Raw genomic sequence first — 24,548 nt, 5'->3', positions numbered from 1 at the left:
AAGCGTGAACAGACGCTTCACATCTACCTGTTCCACTCCACTCATTATTTTATATGTCTCTATCATGTCTCCCCTCAGCCGTCTCTTCTCCAAGCTGAAAAACCCTAGCCTCCTTAGTCTTTCTTCATAGGGAAGTCGTCCCATCCCAGCTATCATTTTAGTCGCCCTTAGCTGCACCTTTTCCAATTCTACTATATCTTTCTTGAGATGCGGCGACCAGAATTGAACACAATACTCAAAGTGCGGTCGCACCATGGAGCAATACAACGGATTTATAACATCCTCATACCTGTTTTCCATACCTTTCCTAATAATACCCAACATTCTATTCGCTTTCCTAGCTGCAGCAGCACACTGAGCAGAAGGTTTCAGTGTATTATCGACGACGACACCCAGATCCCTTTCTTGGTCCGTAACTCCTAACGTGGAACCTTGCATGACGTAGCTATAATTCGGGTTCTTTTTTCCCACATGCATCACCTTGCACTTCCTCACATTAAACGTCATCTGGCATTTAGCCGCCCAATCTCCCAGTCTCGTAAGGTCCTTCTGTAATTTTTCACAATCCTGTCACGAGTCAACGACTTTGAATAACTTTGTGTCATCAGCAAATTTAATTACCTCGCTAGTTACTCCCATCTCTAACTCATTTATAAATATATTAAAAAGCAGTGGTCCTAGCACAGACCCCTGAGGAACCCCACTAACTACCCTTCTCCATTGTGAATAATGCCCATTTAACCCCACTCTCTGTTTCCTATCCTTCAACCAGTTTTTAATCCACAATAGGACTTTTCCTCCTATCTCATGACCCTCCAATTTCCTCTGTAGCCTTTCATGAGGTACCTTGTCAAACGCCTTTTGAAAATCCAGATACACAATATCAACCGTCTCTCCTTTGTCCACATGTTTGTTTACTCCTTCAAAGAATTGAAGTAAATTGGTCAGGCAAGATTTCCCCACACAAAAGCCATGCTGACTTGGTCTCAGTAATCCATGCCCTTGGTTGTGCTCTGTAATTTTGTTTTTGATAATAGCCTCTACCATTTTCCCCGGCACTGACGTCAGACTCACCGGTCTATAATTTCCCGGATCTCCCCTGGAACCTTTTTTAAAAATTGGCGTTACATTGGCCACCCTCCAATTTTCCAGTACCACGCACGATTTTAAGGATAAATTGCATATCACTAACAGTAGCTCCGCAAGCTCATTTTTCAGTTCTATCAGTACTCTTTCGACACAAATCGGAAGATGGGCGTCCTTTTCCCAGGGTCGCCCAAATTGGCATAATCGAAAGCCGATTTTGGGCGTCTTCAACTGCTTTCTGTCGCAGGGACGACTAAAGTTCCCAGGGGCATGTCAGAAGCATAGTGAAGGCGGGACTGGGGCGTGCTTAACACATGGGCGTCCTCGGCTGATAATGGAAAAAAGAAGGGCGTCTCTGACGAGCACTTGGACGACTTTACCTGGTCCATTTTTTCTTGTGACCAAGCCACAAAAGCATGCCCGAACTGACCAGATGACCACCGGAGGGAATCGGGAAGACCTCCCCTTACTCCCCCAGTAGTCACTAACCTCCTCCCACCTTAAAAAAAAATGTAAAAAATATTTTTTGCCAGCCTCTATGCCAGCCTCAAATGTCATACCCAGCTCAGTAACAGCAGTATGCAGGTCCCTGGAGCAGTTTTAGTGGGTACTGCAGTGCACTTCAGGCAGGCGGATCCAGGCCCCCCCCCCCCCCCCCCCAACTGTTACACCTGTGGTAGTAAATGTGAGCCCTTCAAAACCCACCAGAAACCCACTGTACCCACATCTAGGTGCCCCCCTTCACCACTTAGGGCTATGGTAGTATTGTACAGTTATGGGTAGTGGGTTTTGGGGGGCTCAGCACCCAAGGTAAGGGAGCTATGCACCTGAGAGCAATTTGTGAAGTCCACTGCAGTGCCCCCTAGAGTGCCCGGTTGGTGTCCTGGCATGTGAGGGGGACCAGTGCACTATGAATGCTGGCTCCTCCCATGAACAAATGGCTTGGATTTGGTCATTTCTGAGATGGGCGTCCTCAGTTTCCATTATCGCTGGAAACTGGGGACGACCATCTCTAAGGATGCCCATCTCTAAGGTTGACCTAAATGTTAAGATTTCGGCATCCCCGACAGCATTATGGAAACGAAAGATGGATGCCCATCTTGTTTCATTAATATGGGTTTCCCCGCCCCTTCCTGAAGATGTCCTGTGAGGACGCCCTCAGGAAAACCTGGGCGCCCCGTTCGATTATGCCCCTCCACGTCACCTGCAAATAACGGAGAACAACATTCCTCACATCCAAGTCTGTGGACTTTGCAGATCCATGCTCAAAGGCTGGGAGAACTACCGCCTGATTGAGATGGATAGGAGAAATCACCTTTGGTAGAAAGGACGGGACCATCTTAATGAAGACAGAATGCTCTGAGAATGACAAATATAGGTCCCTACAGGACTAGGCAGGCAATTCGGAGACCCTCTTGGCCAGACTGCCACTAGAAGGTTTAAGGTAAGATGTTTCAAGGACTCAAAAGGCACTCTCCTCCCTCCCAGCACATTGAGGACCAAGTTAGGGTCCTGCTGGGGTAGGATGTTTCACTCTCTGCAGGAATATCACCACTTTAGGATAAGCCACCAGAGCAAACCCCTATATCTTCCCTCAAGAATAGGAAATAACTGCTACTTGTACCTTCAAAGAGTTAAGGCCAGCCTGTGCTTCAGGCACTGATGCAGAAAGGCTAAGACAGATGACAACTGTGCCTGCCAAGGAGAAAGCTGTTTCTTTGGAGCATCAGTGCTCATCTCCATACACACACAAGCCAAAGAGATGGACTGCTTCGGGGCCCCGAGTAGAGTATCAATAACCTGCACCAAGTAACCTTTGTTTTTTAAGCAGTGCCTCTCAAGGGACAAGCCATAAGCAGGAAGGGATAAGAGTCTTTCATTATGATGGGACCCTGCCTCAGGATCCCCCTTCCCCTCAGGAGGAGAAATGACCCAGGAGATGACACTGTAGGTTCTTATACCAATGTCAGTCCAGAGCCACCAGGATCACCAGGTAGGGGTTTCTAGCTACCTTCCAACGCACTCTGCTTATCAGGGGTCTGCTGTGTCACAGCACCAATTCCTGACACTCCTGAGGCTGAAGAAACATTCACACTTTGCATTCTTTCCTGAGGTCTTCGGACCACAAGGAGTCCCCCAGCAATCCACTATGAGCTGAAACACCTCAGGACTCAGCTCCCATTCTCCCAGATCCAAGAAGTACATTCCTTGATCCAGCAATATGAGCAACTGACAGCACCAACAGGCTGAGCTCTGCCACCGAATAGCCAATCTGTTTCCAGAACTACCACTGTGCTCCTGGTTCTTCCCTGCTTGTTGATAAGCCACCATCATCGCATTATCTGACATCACTTAGATTGCCTTTCCTGTCAGCCAAGGTAGGAAGTGCCCAAGTGCCAAGCAGATTGCCTTCTTCTCCAGCTGACTTGTACACTTACCATTTGCCCTACACCACCATGTCCTCAAAGTGGGTATCCCTGAGGATGGCATCCATGGTAATTACTATCCACTGGGGGAAGGGGGTGTCTATCAGGGTTCAGGTGCTCTGTGCCCTTTGCAGGGAGAGTGAATTGGGAATGCAGACCTCAAAGTACTGGGATTGGGAGGCTTTTCTGGACAGCAACACTCTCTGGAAGGGCCACATATGAGCCCTGGCCCTAAGGACCGCCATTATCCCCAGCAGCTGAATGTAGTCCTATGCTCTGGGTTCTGGCTGCTTGCAGAATGCTTTTTTGGGCCTGGGGTTTGCTGATCCTCTCCTACTGAAGGAACAGCATGACCTTCAATGTACTGCAGATATTCCATGACCTGAGAATGTACTAGTTGACTTCTTGCAAATTCACCATGCATCTTAGGTGTTCTAGGACAGCAGCGACTGAGGTTATATCCTCTTTGTCTAAGTAGGGGTGAACTTGGAATCCTTGTCTGCAGAGAAAGGCCACCATCACCACCACCATAACCTTGGAGAAGATCCACAAAACAGTGGCTAAGCCAAAGGACATCACCCTGAATGGGAAGTGATTGCCCAACACGCAGAACTGCAGGAAGCATTTGTAAGGTTCCCAGATAGGGATGTGCAGGTAGGTTTCTGTCAGATCTAGGGAGGTGAGAAATTCAGTCAGCCTGACTGCTGTGATTACAGAGCTCAAGGTTTCCACTCTGAAATGTGGGACAACAGAAAGGCATTAGTCTAGGATAGAAGAAAAACAGCCTCTTTTCTCTGAAACCACCAAGTACATAGAGCACTGTCCCAAGCTCCTCCCTGAAGGGGGCACTGGACCATAGTACTCAAGATAAATTTCTCAAACAATCCAAAAGTACCAATTACCATACTCCCAAGAAACTGAATGCTAGGATAAAATAATTTCTAGTTCTGAAACCCGAGGAGGGCCCTAGTCTGAAAAGTTATCTGATGGACATCTGCAAAGAAGAAGGAACCACATGTAACTATTCAAAGGCACAGTCTGGGTGGAGGTGGACCAGAATGGCAATGTACATACATGAGTTATAAAATACAATGTGTGCACAAAGAACACATGCAAATTTATACAGGGACTGGTTCTAGATGCCTTTTCTATAAAGGCTTTTATGTACCCTTTTTCGATTTTGATATAGATGCTCTTTTATAAAATCATCCCCAATGTGTGAAAATAACTGATAAAGTAAAGTAAATGAGGGGGTAAGTTATAAAGCTGGGTTAGGGCAATAAGCCATGTTATTAGCCCCTTAACATGACTTAAGAGCTCTAACGCAGGTTGTCTTGCCCTAACACAACGATATTTAGGTCCACCGCAGGTTATACAGTAATGAGATGCAAAACATGCAAATACATGTAAAACATCTCATTACTATGTAAAAACCATAACACAACTTCCAGTGAACACCAGGTGCACAATGCAAATTGTGGTATGGCCATAAAATGATGGTAATGTAATCCCAATCCCTGATGCTGGCGGGGAGAGTCCTTTGGGGGGGGAGGGAGGGAATTCTGAGAAGCAGGATGGGGTGAGGTTCTGACCAGGGAAACTGGAGTCTGATGGGAAGGTGGGGAGGTTCTTTTCAGGGAGACTGGAGTCTGGGGGAGGGTGGGGGGGGAGATAGAGGTTGAGCAAATTTCAGTTTTGGTGCTAAAACTGGCCCGAAATTTGAATTTGGCTGTATTTCAGTTTCCGGCAAAAAATATCAGTGCATTGATGGCTGAAACTGAAACAGCCCCCTTCCCAGTGGTGGCAACCACTCTCTACCCTCCTCCCCCACCACTACCAATGAATAAAAGTACCACCCTCCCACAGGCCCTCCCTGGGCCTACCTTAGAAGACCTGGTGTCTAGGTCCCAGCAGCCATTTTGAGATTGGGAATTGCTCCTGCCCATGCAAGTTTCAATCTCAAAATGGCTGCTGTGCCCTCTAGCAGCAGCCTCATGAGTGTGCCACAGGATATCCTGGCAGCCATTTTGAATGCAGAGCTGGCATTGGAAGGAGTGACTGGGGATTGCTTCTGCTCCGACTAGACCATCAGGGTTGCTAAAGTGGACACGGGGAGGTCCTATGGGTGGTGGAAACGCAGTAGCTTTCCATCGGGGGGGGGGGGGGGGGGGGGAGAGGGGTCTGAGCTGCCCACATTTGATTGGGGGAGGGGTGCTGTCCCAGTTTTGTCTATAGATTCGATTACAGCTGAAACTGTATATATTAAAACTGACAAAATGGAGTCACAAATATAAAATGGACTCCAGAAGTGCAGCTGGAATAGCTGACACAGAAAATCTGACATTATAATAACCTTTATTAAGAATAAAAGAATGTACTGAGAACCCTGAGTAAAAAGGGAGTAGAGGAACAGGATGTCTACAGCATGACCATGAGTTGAAAGTAAGAACAGAGGTTGGCAAGACATGTGAAACTTGTGTTTGATAGTACTGCATGAGGGAAAAAAAGGGGAGAGAAAGTTAGACGCCAGAAGGTTTGAGATAGACTAGTAATGAGCCAAATAATATACAAAGGATGTGTAATGATGCCAGAATTATGTGTATATAAGAAAGGAGACACTTGTATTAGTAAGCAACTTCATCTCTGTATTTGATGACCTTGTTCTTGTATGCTTGCTTCCTATGCAAATGTTCTTGCATAGCTCTGTCATGGAATTGACAGTTGAATAAAAAGAAAAAATTATACAACTTTTCTGCTTTCATTTTTTATTCCTTTTTTGGTGAAAATACTCAGTAAACAGTTTAAACGAGGAGGTTTAAACAAAACTGAAAACACTTGTTTCTGTTTTCCTGTAGACAGAGTGCTATCAGGGAGTGGGAATGTGATTGGGGGAAGGGGAGGGAAATGGCACTGAAGCCCCTTCGAGTTCAAGCCCAGGATCATCGGGCCACAGGTTTGAGGGCAGATGTTCCCAGGGTACTGGAATAATGCTACTTGCAAGGTGGCTCACAAGCAGAGTTATTCATTTACCATGAGAGTCAGCAACCTGTGGTACTAAGATACCGAGGGGTTGCTGACTCCCATGGTAAATTAAGATGTATTAAAAGTAAATTTTTTACTGCTGCTTGATAACATCCCCCCTTAGAGGGGCATAATCGAACTGGGCGCCCAAGTTTTCCTGATGGCGTCCTCGCAGGATGTCCCTGCGAAGGGGCGGGGAAACCCGTATTATCGAAACCAGATGGGCGGCCATCTTTCATTTCGATAATACGGTCGAGGATGCCCAAATCTCTACATTTAGGTCGACCTTAGAGATGGTCGTCCCTAGAGATGGTTGTCCCTGATTTTCGGCGATAATGGAACCCAAGGACGCCCATCTCAGAATCGACCAAATCCAAGCCCTTTGGTTGTGGGAGGAGCCAGCATTCGTAGTGCACTGGTCCCCCTCACATGCCAGGATACCAACCAGGCACCCTAGGGGGCACTGCAGTGGACTTCAGAAAAAGCTCCCAGGTGCATAGCTCCCTTACCTTGTGTGCTGAGCCCCCCCCCCAAAACCCACTCCCCACAACTGTACACCACTACCAAAGCCCTTAGGGATGAAGGGGAGCACCTAGATGTGGGTACAGTGGGTTTCTGGTGGGTTTTGGAGGGCTCACATTTACCACCACAAGTGTAACAGTTAGGGGGGGATGGGCCTGGGTCCGCCTGGCTGAAGTGCACTGCAGTACCCACTAAAACTGTTCCAGGGACCTGCATACTGCTGTCATGGAGCTGGGTATGATATTTGAGGCTGGCATAGAGGCTTGAAAAAATATTTTAACATTTTTTTTTAGGGTAGGAGGGGGTTAGTGACCACTGGGGGAGTAGGGGGAGGTCATCCCCGATTACCTCCGGTGGCCATCTGGTTATTTAGGGCACATTTTTGTGGCTTGGTCATAAAAAAAAAGGACCAAGTAAAGTCGGCCAAGTGTTCATCAGGGTCGCCCTTCTTTTTTCCATTATCGGCCTAGGACGCCCATGTGTTAAGCACGCCCCAGTCCTGCCTTCGCTATGCTTCCGACACGCCCCCGGGAACTTTGGTCGTCCCCGCTACGGAAAGCTGTTGAGGGCGCCCAAAATCGGCTTTCGATTATGCCAATATGGGCGACCCTGGGAGGACGACGCCCATCTCCCATTTTGTGTCGAAAGATGGGCGCTCTTCTGTCGAAAATGAGCTCATTAGTCTTCTATACTGAAGGCAAGCACAGTGTTCACATAAAACTGCTCCCCTAACAAGATGCAAAATCTTAGATCCAGGGAATGGTGGGACAGAGGCTTCTGATTCTCTTGAGAGCAGATTTGATCAGTGGCGTTCCTAGGGGGTGGGGGGGGGGGGCGGTGGTTGCGGTCCGCCCTGGATGCACGCTGCTGGGAGGGGGGGGGAGTTGCCACGCTCCTGTCGGCTCCGCTCGTTCCGTGCTCTCTCTGCCCCGGAACAGGTTACTTCCTGTTCTGGGGCAGAGGGAGAATGGAACAAGCGAAGCCGACAGGCGCACAGCACCCCTCCAGCAGGTAAAAATGCACCGGGGGGGGGGGGGGGGGGGGGGGTGCATCGGCGATCCGCCCCGGGTGTCAGCCACCCTAGGAATGCCACTGGATTTGATCATGATACACTGGTTTAACTTACAAGTAAATAACTTCAGGAGCTGTCTGGACTTCACTCCCATGACTTCAATATTGTTACTTATACAAGGGCAATTAAGAAGGTTTTAAAATGACCTCCTGATAGCTGAAAATCAAATAGGATGACTTTAGCTATCTTCTGGCAAAAGACTGGAAAGAAAACATCCCTCACTAAGGAACCATTTCTTGCAGGCTACACAGTAGGTTCTGAGACAGGATTGGAAAGTAGCCCTCTTCTAAGTTATTCCCTATGGAGTGAAAAATAAATCAGAAAGATATATTTATAAATGATCTGGAAAAGGAATTTGTAGACAAATCACAGATTATGAGAAATTGTAGGACCACCCTGACAGACTGGGAGACTGGATTTTCAAATGGCAAAAGAAATTTAAATGTGGACAAGTAATGAACATAGGGAAGGATAATCCAAACTGTAGTTACACAATGTTGCATGCTTATTAAGAATCACCAGCAAAGAAAAAGGATCTAGAGTCACCACCAAGGAAAAAGGATCTAGAAGTCATCATGGACAATATGTTGAAATCCTCAACTCACTGTGCAGCAGAAGTCAAAAGAGAATGTTAGGAATTATGAGGAAAGGAATAAAGATTGAACCGTCAGTATTGTGAGCAATTCTGTTCATCATATCTCAAAAAAAAAAAAAAAAAGAAGAAATAATGCAATTAGAAAAAATACAGAGAATGGCAACAAAAATGATAAGGGGGATGGAACAGCTTCCCTTTGAAGAAAGGCTAAAGAGGTTAGGCCTCTTTGGCTTGAAGATGAGAACGCTGAGGGGAGATACGAGCGAGATATAAAATCATAAGTGAAATGGAATGGGTAAACAAATTGATTGTTCATGACCTCAGGAAGTATAAATACTAGTGGACAGTAAATAAAGTTACTAAATTGCACATTTAAAAGAAAGAAGAAAATACATTTTCACTCAATGCACAATTAAGCTCTGGAAGTCAAAACCACAAGATGTGGTAAAAGCAGTAAATATAGATAGTTTTAAAATGGTTTAGAGAAGTTTCTACAGGAAAGGTTTATAAACTAATTAACCAGACAGACTTGGGGAAGCCACTGCTTAACCCTGGGCATAAATAGCAAGGAATCTAGTTACCCTTTGGATCTTGATATTTGTGACCTACTTTGGCCAACCACTCAAAACAGGATACTGGGCCTTTGGTCTGACCCAGTATGGCAGTTTTTATGTCCTAAAATAAATTATTTCAGTGGCATGGTAAATGCTTTTTGATGATGAATAGGGAAACCACCAATCTGCAAATGATTGGTGGTGTGTAGGAAGTTACTTGTTCAAGCTCTTCAAAGACTACAGACAGTCTCCTCCTCAATGCATATGATGGGTCACGTGACCTTTAAGCATGGCTCACTGTTTCCGACAGTTATCAGGGAAAACTTCTGATATAATCTTTTTGACTGAAGCAAACAATGCTATCCACAGGATATTCAGTGGGTAGGGAATATAATAAGGTTAACAATGGTGTCCCCAAGTGGATGAAAAGGTAAAGGAATACCCCAAACCCTGTATGTGTGTTGCACAACAGTGCTATAGAAATAAGGCACTAGTAGATTATTTATATATCACTTGTTGAAAAGAAAATCAAATAAAAATGGGGGAGATGGTTTGAAAACGAAGAGAGATTATTGAAGCTACTCCATTGCTCTACTGATTAATGTAATAGACAATGCACACAGAACTTTTATAACTTGATTTTTACTCAGCTATTGTTCCCTTCCCAGGGCTACTAATTTATTGCTCCCTTTAAAGAATATAGGGCTTCTATAAATAAGAAAACAGAAGATAAAAAGTGACTTATGGTTATTGAGTTGTGCTCAGACAACAAAACTGGTGAGTTATGCTAGAATAAATGCAAATGGCTTACTCTTGAGTCATTGTCCAATAGACAGCGTGAGATGATAGTATCCAAGAACACTTCATGAGCTGCAATGATATGATCTAGATCTTGTGCTTGCTGTACCTTGTTCCAAAGCTCATCCCATGAGCATTCAAGCACCTAGAAAAAAACAGAAATCAGAATTATGTCTGGTGCATGATTCAAAAATGAGGGCTCTCTTACCTCAAAGCCCATGCCCCTTCCCTTTCTTAATCAGTGACTACATCTGCCCTTTTTTAAGTGTACAAATTACCTGATTAATGCATACCTCAAATGTGATATAATACTGCATCTGATGAATGAAATGAACCATTTCCGAAGCCAGGACATGACACTGATGAAGCACCCCAGAGAGTTCTAGAAAGAATTTGAAAAGTTAAAATAAAATATCAGAAGAGAAAAACTGACACAGTAAGTTTTTAAGAAACAAAAAATTAATGTTCTCCCTATGACAATTCCAGGTTTTCATATGAATTTGTCTGCGAGCATAACATTACAAAAGACCCTATTCTAATGATTTTATGTGCAATGTAAACAGAGCACCTAATCAACTAGTGTTACGTGACCAGCAAAACATAGGAGCCTTAAGCTTGTGTGATGAAATTGAAGCTCAGGAGACTTGCATGCAATATTTAGATATGAAAATCTTACACCTTGATAGCTTCATGTCTTCAACAAACACTGGCTCTCTATTCAGAGAGGTGTCTCAATTACTCTGTCTACTGAGCATGAAACATTTACCGACCCCAGCTATTTGGAGACAAAAATGACATTTCTTTAAAGAGCTGCAAACTGACCTTGCCATCGAAGAGAAATAGGAACCTTTGAACTGTTCCTTACCCTGCTTCTGAGTCTGCCTTTTCTACTTCATGAGATTAAAAAAAAAAAAAAAAAAAAAAACCTTCAAAAGGTGTGAAGGTCTACCTATAAGCTGCTGTTATTCTGTTCTTTGCCCTTTATTTCTGACAAACAAATATAGCATGTTCTTAATGCATCTTATGGGTCAAAACAAGATACCATATTAAAATGAATAATTATATCAAAAGCTTTACACTTTAAAAAAAAAGTATTGATGAGAAAAAAGTGGGATATGAATTTAAGTAGCCTAACACATTTACCTTTTCTGTTTTGGAATGGAAAATCTTTCACTATAATGAATATTTTAAGGAATTATAAAGATGTATTTTTTGTTCACAAATTGTAATGCATCATAATTTCATAGGCCTTCCAGATATCTGCTGTTCATTGCACATATGCACAGATACACCAGCAAATTTCTTTACAACATCCTATATTGGGCATGTTTCGATTGTACTTTCTCTTAAATGTTTCTTTTTGCATTGAGATGATTTAATTTTATTCCATGTCTAAATGTGAACTTAATTTCTAGGAGTACATGACACAACCTTCTCAGTAGTTGAGGATGTGAAGAGAATGCCCAAAGGAATCCATGTACACTATTGTTGGATACCCTGAAGGATGTTCTTGTTTAAAAGCACTACAGGTTTAGTAGTTCTACTACATTAATACAGGCAAATATAAATTCAAAATTTGGTTAAAACAGTAATCTTGTATAAGATTACTAAGTTCAAATCACTGACCATTAAAAGCTACACATTGATAAACTCGTCTATCAAAAAAATAAAAAAAATAAAAACCTTGTTTCTCAAAACAGGTTATACTAGAAGTGACGCACATGCCAGCCAGTAAGGGAAACTACAAATAAAATGAGTGGTTCACTCAAAAGCTCTTAAAAATTCACTTTTTAAATATAAAGGTGAAAAATAATCAGTTTGACAATCATTTGTAATGGTACGAGTAATAATACAGAAGAAGAACAGACAATAGTGCCTCAGAAGTGAAACAGAAAGCAGATGAAATTGTATTCTGATGAACTGTTACATCACCCTAAACTTATTTTGCTAATATGGCTGCTTTACTCATGGTATTCATATCTAATTTAGTCTTGTAAGAAAAAAAAAGCCTCTGATTATTCTTGATAGCATCGATTATACATAAAGGAAACCTAATCTTCAAACAGTATGAGGCTTTTATGCGAGTTTGCAATTATCTGCTGCCCTCCAAAGGTTGTTTGGGAAAATTTCAGCTACTAAAAACTGGCTAACCAGGGGATAACGCTAGAGCTTCAAGCTAAAGCTCAGTGCAGGATTTCCAAAAACAAGGGTAAAAAATAAAATTTGCATCCAATGCAGTAAGCAAATAGAATGCAAATAAGTTGTATGTAAAACATATACATTAATATGGGAGAGTACACAGAAGGCATGCATACAAAGGTCTGTAGTAGTGACAGCTGTACCTGTGCACAAAAAAAATTGCACTGTTATCTGGAATTGCATGCTCATTTATCCACATTCCACATATGTGGGGAAAGGCATGTTGTGAATAAAACCTTTTGCAGTAACAATATTTATAGGCAGAACAGCTTTCCAGGACATGCATAGGGAGAAAGTGGCCTCTGTAAAGCAGATACTGGTGGGTGACATCACTAACTGTATTGTTATTTGAATGTGTGCTGCCTTCTGAGCTCTTCACCTGCTTCAAGTCCTCTGCTCCTTTGTACATTGGGAGAGCAGTTTCCAGCACTCAGAACAGGGAGAAAGCGGCCTCTGTAAAGCAGATACTGGTGGGTGACATCACTAACTACATTGTTATTTGAATGTGTGCTGCCTTCTGAGCTCTTTACCTGCTTCAAGTTCTCTGCTCCTTTGTACATTGGGAGAGCAGTTTCCAGCACTCAGAACAAGGAGAAAGCGGCCTCTATAAAGCAGATACTATATATTTGACAGTGCTGGGGCATATATCTGGTTTACGGACAACTGACTGCTCCCAGTTAAGAAAGCAATGTATATATGAAGCCAATAGATGTGGAAATATCTTGAATGTATTTGAAGACTCCTGTAATATTACAGTGTTCCAGTAAAGTAGAGTCTGCATTTCATACAGAAAGAAGAGAGGAGCCCCCATCATCCTAACAAAGGTAGCAAAGTGAAATCATAGTGGGACAGGCCTCAGAAGTGGTGCAGAAAAAGATACAAGAATCCTAGCCGCTAATCAAATGTAGCACATCTCCCCAACTGAATTGGAAAGCAGGCCAGACAAAGAAACCACTATATTGCAAAGGGTGGAAAAAGTGCCAAATCAGAGGATAGAATCCTTACTCCTTACGGGACAGGTCTCTACCAAGGTCATAAAGGAAACGGAAGGGAAGACCTGAAAATATAAGGTCTGACACCTGCAGGATTGTCCAAGTTGCAATTGGAGCCTACGACCTTGGACCCACCAGCAAAGTCCACGACTGACTGTCCTTGAACCACATCAACACTCCAACATACACTCACCTTCATACATTCACGCACTAAACGGCACAATTACCAGTCGACTGGATACACCCTTGAGAAAAAGAAGCAGAGCATAACTGGGTACCATATCATAAACACCCACAAATTCATATACCCTCTTCCTTCATCATTCTCATACTTTTACACGCACACTCCTTCTTTACTTCACGAACTTAGTCCAGATAAACCTCACTTCATAAAAAACATTATTCCTAACAACACTCCACTCTCCCCCATAAGTTCATTCTTAGAAGTCATTTAACACGCAACAGATCCACATAGGATCCCCTAAGAAAGTGCAAAAACAAAAGCACTCGCTATTACACAAAGGAGCCAGAATGAACATAATGAAATTACTCCTAGGAATCTACTCCTTAACATTGGTCCAAATACTGTTAGACACACCTCTCCATGATTATAACACCATACCAATACTACACAGCCGATTCAGGATTACCAGACACACCAATCTCAACCAAACCGGCAACAGAACTTACAAAAGCAAAACATTATCCCACAAAGAAACTGCACAACCAACACAAAAAAGCTCTAATAAATCCAAATCGATATACAAACGACAACTAATAAAGGTTCCCACTTTCACCATTACAGAAGATCCATACCTTACAATTTAAATAGGTTACATCAATGTCAGATCAACAGTAAACAAAACAGAAATTTTAAATGATTGGATCACATCGGAAACCTTAGATTTACTCTTCATCAGCGAAACCTGGATCCATGACCAAAAAGATCCCACAATACTGGACCTTTTCCCTCTGGGATACAACATTACACACTGGACCAGAATAGGTAAAAGAGGCAAAGGCATTGCCATAATCTACAGATCCCAACTCACTTTAGAAACCATTGCTGAATCAATCACACCTCAACTATAAATTGCCTCAATCAGATTGCAACTTAAAAGTGTAGCCGGCAATCTAAATTGCGTCCTATTCTACAGACCGCCAGGCACTTGGAGCGAAGCATATATAACCCTAATGGATTTCATATCGGCTACTTGTACATCTAACTCAAACATATTTTTTAATTATTTATTTTTTTGTTACATTTGTACCCCGAGCTTTCCCACTCATGGCAGGCTCAATGCGGCAGGCAATGGAGGGTTAAGTGACTTGCCCAAAGTCACAAGGAGCCCGGGAATCAAACTCAGTTCCTCAGTTCCCCAGGACCAAAGTCCACCACCCTAACCACTAGGCCACTCCTCCACCCGTACTAGTCATTGAGGACATAAACCTTCATTTAGAAGACCCAAACTCAACTGGTGTCCAAGATTGTAAGGTATTTTTCCAACTATGGGATTTCGAATGGCCACACACAGAAAGGCCACACACTTGACCTGCTAACGTATAAATTCGCATCAGACCAAATCATTAAAGTCATTAACCACAAATGGACGAAAATTCCATAGTCAGATCACTTCAAATTAAATCTGACCCTACATTGGCTGCAGGTAAAGTGGACACAACTGCATTTTGGCAATCAATTTACGACAACAATTGGTCTATTCCATCTGATTCCATCAACTATCTTGCAGATTGGAAATCGAGATGTATCACCGTTCTAAATGATTAAGCTCCTTTACGAAAAAACACCATTCACAAACCAAACAGGACCCCATGGTTCAACGAAAATGTGAAACAATTAAAATCTAGAACCAGACAACTTGAACGAGCCTGGAGAAAAACCAAAAACGATCAAAATCTAAACGCCTGGAAAGAATCACTAAAATTAACAACTAGGTTCTGACTACAAAGACATGAAAAAGTTATACAAGCTTCTGGATAAATGACTAGACACAAAACCTGTGTCCTCAACAAAATCGAAATCCCAACAGCAGACGATCTTGCTAACTACTTCAAAGGCAAAATTGTCGATCTACGCAAAAATACGTCATAGGACTACACCAACCTTGATATCTACCTTGCTCAGAAGAATACCCAGCCGACCGAACTTGGACAAATTTCACCCAGATCACACAAGAAACAATAGCACTAGCAACCAATAAGATCTCTATAGCCTACTGTCAATTGGACACCTCCCCCAATTATCTAATGAAACCATCCCCCCCCCCCCCCCGCTCGATTCATCACTGAACTTACTTCCCACCTCAACTTCTTGTTCCAGCATGGCATATTCACCAAAGACAAAGGTAATAACATAGTAACATAGTAGATGACGGCATAAAAACCCAGTCTGCCCAACAAGATAAACTCACATGTGCCATTTTTTGTGTATACCTTACCTTGATTTGTACCTGTCTTTTTCAGGGCACAGACCGTATAAGTCTGCCCAGCACTATCCCCGCCTCCCAACCACCCGCCCTGCCTCCTACCACCGGCTCTGGCACAGACCGTATAAGTCTGCCCAGCACTATCCCCACCTCCCAACCACCAGCCCTGCCTCCCACCACCGGCTAAGCTTCTGGGGATCCCTTCCTTCTGAGGAGGATTCCTTTATGTTTATCCCACGCATGTTTGAATTCCGTTACCGTTTTCCTCTCCACCACCTCCAGCGGGAGGGCATTCCAAGCATCCACCACTCTCTCCGTGAAAAAAAATACTTCCTGACATTTTTCTTGAGTCTGCCCCCCTTCAATCTCATTTCATGTCCTCTAGTTCTACCGCCTTCCCCTCTCCGGAAAAGGTTCGTTTGCAGATTAATACCTTTCAAATATTTGAACGTCTGTATCATATCATCCCTGTTTCTCCTTTCCTCCAGGGTATACATGTTCAGGTCAACAAGTCTCTCCTCATACGTCTTGTAACGCAAATCCCATACCATTCTCGTAGCTTTTCTTTGCACTGCTTCCATTTTTTTTTTACATCCTTCACAAGATACGGCCTCCAAAACTGAACACAATACTCCAGGTGGGGCCTCACCAACGTCTTATACAGGGGTATTAAAACCTCTTTACTTCTGCTGGTCACACCTCTCTCTATACAGCCTAGCAATGTTCTAGCTACGGCCACCGCACTGTCACACTGTTTCGTCGCCTTCAGGTCCTCAGATACTATCACCCCAAGATCCCTCTCCCCGTCCGTACCTACCGTGTTTCCCCGAAAATAAGACACTGTCTTATATTAATTTTTGCCCCCCAAAATGCGCTAGGTCTTATTTTCAGGGGCTGTCTTATTTTTCCGCCCTCCATCGCTCCTGGAACTGATCTTAAACGCCTCCTTTCACCTTCGCAGCAAGCAGCAGCAGGGCAGGCCACTCTTTCCTTCCGTGTCCCGCCCTCGCCTGATATAACGTCCGCGAGGGCGGGGCATGGAAGGAAGGAGAGGTCTGCCCTGCTGCTGCTTGCTGCGAAGGTGAAAGGAGGCGTTTAAGGTTAGTTCCGGGAGTGATGGAAGGTGGGTGGAGGGGGGGCCCGGTGACCTCGGGTGGGGGGGCGGCCCGGGGGCGGCCTTGTCCGGCTGTCAGCGGCCCTGCTTTCAAACAAAAATTTGCTAGGTCTTACTTTCGGGGGAAGCCTTATATCTACCAATTCAGGAAAACCTCTACTAGGTCTTATTTTCGGGGGATGTCTTACTTTCGGGGAAACAGGGTATCAGACTCTCACCGCCTAACACATACGTCTCCCATGGATTTCTACTCCCTAAGTGCATCACTTTGCATTTCTTCGCATTGAATTTTAATTGCCAAACGTTAGACCATTCTTCTAGCTTCCGCAGATCTTTTTTCATGCTTTCCACTCCCTCCGGGGTGTCCACTCTGTTGCAAATCTTGGTGTCATCCGCAAAAAGGCAAACTTTACCCTGTAAGCCTTCGGCAATATAACTCACAAATATATTGAATAGAATCGGCCCCAGCACCGATCCCTGAGGCACTCCACTACTCACCTTTCTCTTCTCCAAGCGAACTCCATTTACCACCACCCTCTGGTGTCTGCCCGTCAACCAGTTCCTAATCCAGTTCACCACTTCGGGTCCTATCTTCAGCCCTTCTAGTTTATTCAAGAGCCTCCTGTGGGAAACCGTGTCAAAAGCTTTGCTGAAATCTAAGCAGATTACGTCAATAGCACGTCCTTGATTTAATTCTCCGGTCACTCAGTCAAAGAATTCAATGAGATTCATTTGGCATGATTTCCCTTTCGTAAAACCATGTTGTCTTAGATCTTGCAACTTATTTGCTTCCAGGAAATTCACTATCCTTTCCTTCAGCATGGCTTCCATTACTTTTCCAATAATTGAAGTGAGGCTTACCGGCCTGTAGTTTCCAGCTTCTTCCCTTATCACCACTTTTGTGAAGAGGGACCACCTCCGCCGTTCTCCAATCCCACGGAACCTCTCCCGTCTCCAAGGATTTATTAAACAAATCTTTAAGAGGACCCGCCAGAACCTCTCTGAGCTCCCTCAATATCCTGGGGTGGATCCCATCCGGTCCCACTGCTTTGTCCACCTTTAGATTTTTAAGTTGTTCATACACACTCTCTTCCGTGAACGGTGCTATATCCACTCCATTCTCACATGTACTTTTGCCAGTCCATTGCGGTCCTGCTCCAGGATTTTCTTCTGTGAAAACAGAACAAAAGTATCTATTTAGCAAATTAGCTTTTTCTTCATCATTATCTATATAGCGGTTCTCAGCACCTTTCAGTCTCAGAATTCCCTTTTTAGTCTTCCTCCTTTCAATAATATACCTGAAGAAAGTTTTGTCACCCCTCCTTACATTTCTAGCCATTTGTTCTTCCGCTCGCGCTTTCGCCAGATGTATTTTTCTCTTGGCTTCTTTCAGTTTCATACGGTATTCCTCCCCTTGTTCCTCTTCTTGAGTCTTTCTGTATTTCAGGAACGCCAACTCTTTAGCCTTTATTTTCTCAGCCACTTGTTTGAAGAACCATATCGGTTTCCTTTTTCTCTTGCTTTTATTTACTCTCTTTATATAAAGGTTTGTGGCCCTATTTATAGCTTCTTTCAGCTTAGACCACTGTCCTTCCACTTCTCGTTCATCCTCCCATCCCATCAGCTCCTTCCTCAGGTATTTCCCCATTTTACTAAAGTCAGCATGCTTGAAATCCAGGACTTTGATTTTTGAGTGTCTGCCCTCCACTTCAGCAGTCATATCAAACCAAACCGTTTGATGGTCACTGCCGCCCAGGTGGACACCTACTCAGACATTTGACACACTATCCCCATTTGTGAGCACCAGATCCAGCGTCGCTCCCTCCCTCGTGGGTTCCGTCACCATTTGTCTGAGCAGAGCACTTTGAAAAGCATCCACGATCTCTCTACTTCTTTCCGATTCTGCAAACGGAACTTTCCAATCTACATCCGGCAGATGGAAATCTCCCAGGAACAGCACCTCTCTCTTCTTTCCCATCTTATGGATATCTGTGACCAGATCTTTATCTAGATCCTCCAATTGTGTCGGAGGAGGTCTGTAGACAACACCCACGTGTATAGAGGTTTTATCATCTCTTTTTAAGGTGATCCATATCGCTTCTTCCTTTCCCCAGGTCCCTGACATTTCAGTTGCCTCGATGTCATTTCTCACATACAGAGCTACTCCTCCACCTTTTCGACCCTCTCTATCCTTCCTAAATAGATTATAGCCCGGTATGTTTGCATCCCATTCATGGGAACCATTCAGCCACGTCTCCGTGATTGCAACAATGTCTAAGTCTGCCTCCAACAACAGGGCTTAAAGGTCATGAACTTTATTGCTTAGACTGCGAGCATTTGTGGTCATCGCTTTCCATCTACATTTTCTGGTATGTGTTTCAACATTTGTGATTTGGGGTTGTTTTTTGTCTTTGGGTACCTTCATATCTTTTTGTTTCACCTCCATTGCTTGTTCTTCCGCGTCAGTTCTATTATGAGGAACATCACAGTGCTATAATGGAGCAAAGGAATTCTGTAGGGGCAACACTTGTGAGGGTGGATGCCTCTGTGTCACATAACGAAGTCTGCCTGAGCCTACGGTGAACTACCTATTCTTAGGTGGTTTTATCCTTTGAGATAGTGTTGTGAATTTGGCTTGATTCTGTGCATTATGATGTTGTGCAGTTTTAGAAGTTGCTTTAAGTGCATCTAATTCCTGCTTTACTTTACTGAGCTCCTGTTTTAAACTAGTGAGCTGATGACAGATAGGCCAACCCTTAAGGCTCCAGATGATTGGCCTTGAAACTAAAGCATCACAAATATTACAGAGAATAAAAGTCATCCTGATTTGTTGGAATGGGTATGAACAGGTATGCTATGATGGGGTTTAACCGTGTGCAAGATTAATTTTGCTCCTCAGCAATCTGAGACAGTTGTGATTAGGGTGGAGTTAATTTGTGATAAGTAGTTATTCAGAAAAGCTATTTAGGAAGTGTCAGTCTTGGGGCGGGCTTAAACTTTACCTGTGGAATGTGTTTGCTGTAAAACCTATCTCTAGGACTGTGTTAAGCCAGTGAAGCCACTATTCTACACAGCTGTTTGGGACAAGGGGAAGACAAGGTTAAGTCAAGGGGAAGACAAGGTTAAGAAATGCACCAGAAATGTGCAGAAACCACAGCTGTAGGGTAGGGAAAGCCAGCACAATTCTTATCTGTTTGAGTTTCCTTCAGGCAGCAGACAAGCAAAGAGCTGCAGGCTGCTCAGGAACTCCACAGAAAACAGAAATCACCACACCCAAGTGTTTAAAATGTCTGCTGAAAACCAGGTGGTTGGGGGAGAGGAACAGCTCAGCAAACTTCAAGTAAAAGAAAGAGATTTCTAATACTTCCTGGCAGTTTTGAAATCTGAAAATCTAGTTTTCAAATCTACAGATATCAATAAACCAGTTAGAAACACAACAATCAGATATCAATAAACCAGTTAGAAACACAACAATGAGATCACAACAGTTAGATCACAATATTTGCAAAGCAGATTAAAACAGGGTTTTTAAAAAAAAATCTTTTAAGGAAAGATATATTTGCAGTGACAAGGACAGACAAGGATAGAAGGGATAGAAAGAAAAGCCAGCACAATTCTTATCTGTTTGAGTTTCTTTTAGGCAGCAGACAAGCAAAGAGCTGCAGGCTGCTCAGGAGCTCCACAGGAAAAAAATATATATACTACTCACACCATTACCAAAAGACACCAAAAAGAAAACTAACGATATCACCAACTACCGACCTGTGGCATCCATCCCACTTACAACCAAACTGATGGAAAGCATTGTAGCAAAACAACTTACTGAATACACCGACAATTTCTCAATCGGCTTCAGATCTCTCCACAGTACGGAAACCATCCTGGTAACTCTCCTAGCCAAGTTCAAAAAGGAAATCGCATTAGGTAAAAACATACTCCTCTTGCAAGTCGACTTGTCAAGCGCATTCAATATGGTTGACCACTAAATACTATTAAGAATACTTGACAAGATAGGCATAGGAGGGAATATACTCAAATGGATCAAGGGTTTCCTAACCACAAGATCTTATCAAGTAAAAGCAAACTCAAACATATCACCATCATGGAGTACCAATTGCGGAGTACCCCAGGGTTCACCTCTCTCACCCATATTATTTAATCTGATGATGATCCCCCCTGCTCATGCCCTGTACAAGCATAATCTTAATCCTTTTCTGTATGTGGATGATGTCACCATTTACAACCATTCAACTCTAATCCAACAGAAATCACTGTTGCAATAAAGACTAGTTTAAGCTTAATGGATGCCTGGGCATCGGCATTCAAACTCAACAAGGAAAAAGCTCACTGCCTTATTCTCTCTTCTCACCACAAAACAAACCTCCTTTCATGCATAAAAACCCTGGAACATACTCTCCCAATATCGTACAAACTGAAGATCCTTGGAATTACTATTGACACCAACCTAACGCTGGAGAGCCAAGCCTCTGCCACCACAAAGAAAATGTTCCATGCAATGTGGAAACTCAAACGGATCAAACAATTCTTCCCAAGGGAAACTTTCCGTAACATAATTCAAACAATGGTACTATCACATGTTGACTACTGTAACGCCATATATACCAGATGCAAAGAACAGATCTTAAGGAAACTCCAGACCGCGCAGAACACAGCAGCTAGACTCATTTTCGGAAAGACAAGATTCGAAAGTGCTAAACCCCTATGCGAAATACTGCACTGGCTACCAATCAAAGAACGAATAGCCTTCAAAATTTGTACTTTGGCTACCAATCAAAGAATGAATAGCCTTCAAAATTTGCACTCTGGTCCACAAAATAATCCATGGTTTGGCCCCAACCTACATGACCGAACTTATCGACTTACCAACTAGAAACATCATCGAATCATCAAGAACGTTTCTAAACTTGCATTACCCAAACTGTAAAGGCCTAAAATAAAATCAAAATATGCATCCAGCTTTTCCTACATTTGCACCCAGCTCTGGAATGCTTTACCTAGAAACATCAGAACTGTGAACACCCATCTAATATTTCGAAAAGATCTCAAGACTCACCTCTTCCGGAAAACCTACCCAGCAGACCCGAACTAATTCATGAACAATGCATCACATCTTTCGATCTAAGAAATGAACAATACCCCTTTCACATAATCCTATTACTTCAAACTGTATGAATTTTACCACTCCAGTTATAATTGTGTACTTCTACCCTTTTCCTACTCTGTATTGCTCACTAGAAGCTGTAGTCCCATCCCCGGAGACTTATCAGCCTCACTGGGATTACTTCTCTCTATTTCCTTCTATATATTCGTCCCAGAGTTGTATTCTCTTTTCTGGAACCTAATCAGCTTCCTTGCACCTACTGTTACTCTATTTTCCACTCTGTATATATTCCCGGAGTTGGTACTCTCCTCTCCGGAACCTGTAAGCCATGCGGGAAAATGTGGGATACAAATGTAATAAATAAATACATAAATATGTGTATGCAATTCTGAGTTCTAATATAATTTTTACAACAGTCTGTTTTTCTTCATTTCCACTATCTAAACAAGATAATAAAAAGTTCTTATAATTTAACAGGTCTACCTATGAGTGATTTGCCTTAGAGAAGGTTTCTGCAAGATATGTAACTGTGCTATTCTCTGTTTCATGTGTACATAGTTTATGAGAAGAGCGCGATGCTAATCTCGTTTTGACAGTGCACATCAGAGAGATGAAGTTTTATCTTACTACAGCTTTTTGAGCGTTGAGTAGCTGCACATTTTAAGAAGACTTCGTCTTCCTGGAATTACTACAGCAACCATACACAGGGACTCCTGAGGCAGGCCTGAGCGGCCGAAACACGACACGTCGAGTCCAGATTTTTTAAATAAACATTTGCTGTGACCTTTTTCGAGTCCAGTAGAAGTTTGTTCTGGGCATCATCTTCCTTGTCTCCTTTGCTGTGACTTTGTACATAGTTTATTATCCATCACCTTGTGCAAAACCTGTGCTCCACCCTGCACATGGTTTATTTAAACCTTCTATACCACCCAAACTAACAAGTAGAGCCGAGTGGTGCACAACATTAAAAGTAAATTAAAAAGAAAATGTGAAAAATAACTATAGGACAGAAAACATACAATAAAATTAAAAATTTAGGAATCAACCTTAACTGACGTTCACGGGAAAGCTGCAGCACAGAGGGGAAAGCCCTCACCCATCTCCCTCATCAATACCAAAAGCCTGCTGAAAAGGCCATGTCTTTAGCGCAGTTTTAAAACATGGAAAATGTGTGGAAACTACATGTGGTGCACATTCATGTGCACTTCATCTGGTTTTGCACACAAGTCAGAAAGTTGGGATCTTGCCGGGTACTTGTGACCTGGGTTGGCCACTGATGTAAACAGGATACCAGGCCTGATGGATCTTCAGTATGACCCAGTATGGCAATGAAAAAAAAAAAAGGCCTCTGCAGGAATGCAAGCCTCTAATTTATATTCTCCATTTTAGTCTTATTTATTTATTTTATTTGTTACATTTGTATCCCACATTTTCCCACCTATTTGTAGGCTCAATGTGGCTTACATAGTACTGGAGAGGCATTTGCAGACTCCAGTGTGAACTAATACATAGTGATGTGGTAAGATAAATTTCATGTAGCACAGCCACATTAGGGCATCGTATAACGGAAGAGTTGTGTTACATCCATTACGTACTTTAGTTTTGTTGTGTTGCAGAGATCAGGCATTTATGTTGGATCAGTAGGGTATGCCTTTTTAAACAGGTTAGTTTTTAGTGTTTTCCGAAAGATTAGGTGATCGTACGTAGTTTTCAAGGCTTTTGGTAATGCGTTCCACAGTTGTGTGCTTATATAGGAAAAACTGGATGCGTAGGTTGATTTGTATTTGAGTCCTTTGCAGCTTGGGTAGTGCAGATTTAGGTACGTTCGTGTTGATTCGGATGTGTTTCTAGTTGGTAGGTCGGTCAGGTCTGTCATGTATCCCGGGACTTCACCGTAGATGATGTTGTGAACCAGAGTGCAGATTTTGAAAGCTGTGTTCTTTGATTGGGAGCCAGCGTAGTTTTTCGCGGAGGGGTTCATTCCTTTCCTCATTTAGGGTTGCTTGGTATACCTCTATTCAAATGATACTAGACATCACAGCAGTTTACAATATAGATAAAATTTATAGCAAGGCACTTGGACACAACAAATAGGAGTAAATATTTTTCAAAGAATAGCTCAGCTCTGGAACTCGTTGCTGGAGGATGTAGTAACAGCGGTTAGTGTATCTGGGTTTAGAAAAGATTTGGACAAGTTCCTAGAGGAAATGTCCATTGTCTAGTATTGAGACCAAGGAGATTTAATAGACAGGAGACGAAGTGGGGAATTTTCGATATGACGTCTAAGTCTGAATTTGGACATTTTACAAAAAACATCCAAATTCAGAACAAGAAAGTAGGTCATTTTCCATCAAAAAAAGTCTATTTTTCTCTTTTGAAAACACTGTTTGGAAAAATGTTTTGTGACTTGGACATTTTATTTTTTGGTCCATTTTCAAACAAAAAAAACCGTCCAAAATAGAGGAGGACTGGCTTAATGGTTAGTGCAGTGGACTTTGATTCTGGCAACATGGGTTCGATTCCCACTGCAGCTCCTTGTGACCTTGGACAAGTCAAGTGCACGAGAGGAATTTTTGGATATGACGTCCAAAATCAAAACA

General features: G+C 42.9%; 1 protein-coding gene across 1 annotated transcript in view; it reads right to left on the bottom strand.

Annotated features, from left to right (window-relative positions):
• Positions 1-24,548, bottom strand: part of TUBGCP3 (tubulin gamma complex associated protein 3) — a gene marked incomplete in the record, with an annotated part of 536,537 nt that overhangs the window by 5,727 nt on the left and 506,262 nt on the right. The window contains 2 exon segments of the mRNA XM_030201534.1: positions 10,088-10,219; positions 10,368-10,456. Coding sequence (XP_030057394.1) covers positions 10,088-10,219; positions 10,368-10,456 — 221 coding nt within the window.

The sequence above is a fragment of the Microcaecilia unicolor genome, chromosome 4, assembly GCF_901765095.1.
Source record: "Microcaecilia unicolor chromosome 4, aMicUni1.1, whole genome shotgun sequence".
NCBI classification, from domain to species: domain Eukaryota; kingdom Metazoa; phylum Chordata; class Amphibia; order Gymnophiona; family Siphonopidae; genus Microcaecilia; species Microcaecilia unicolor.
This window is presented reverse-complemented; position numbering and strand designations above follow the sequence as displayed.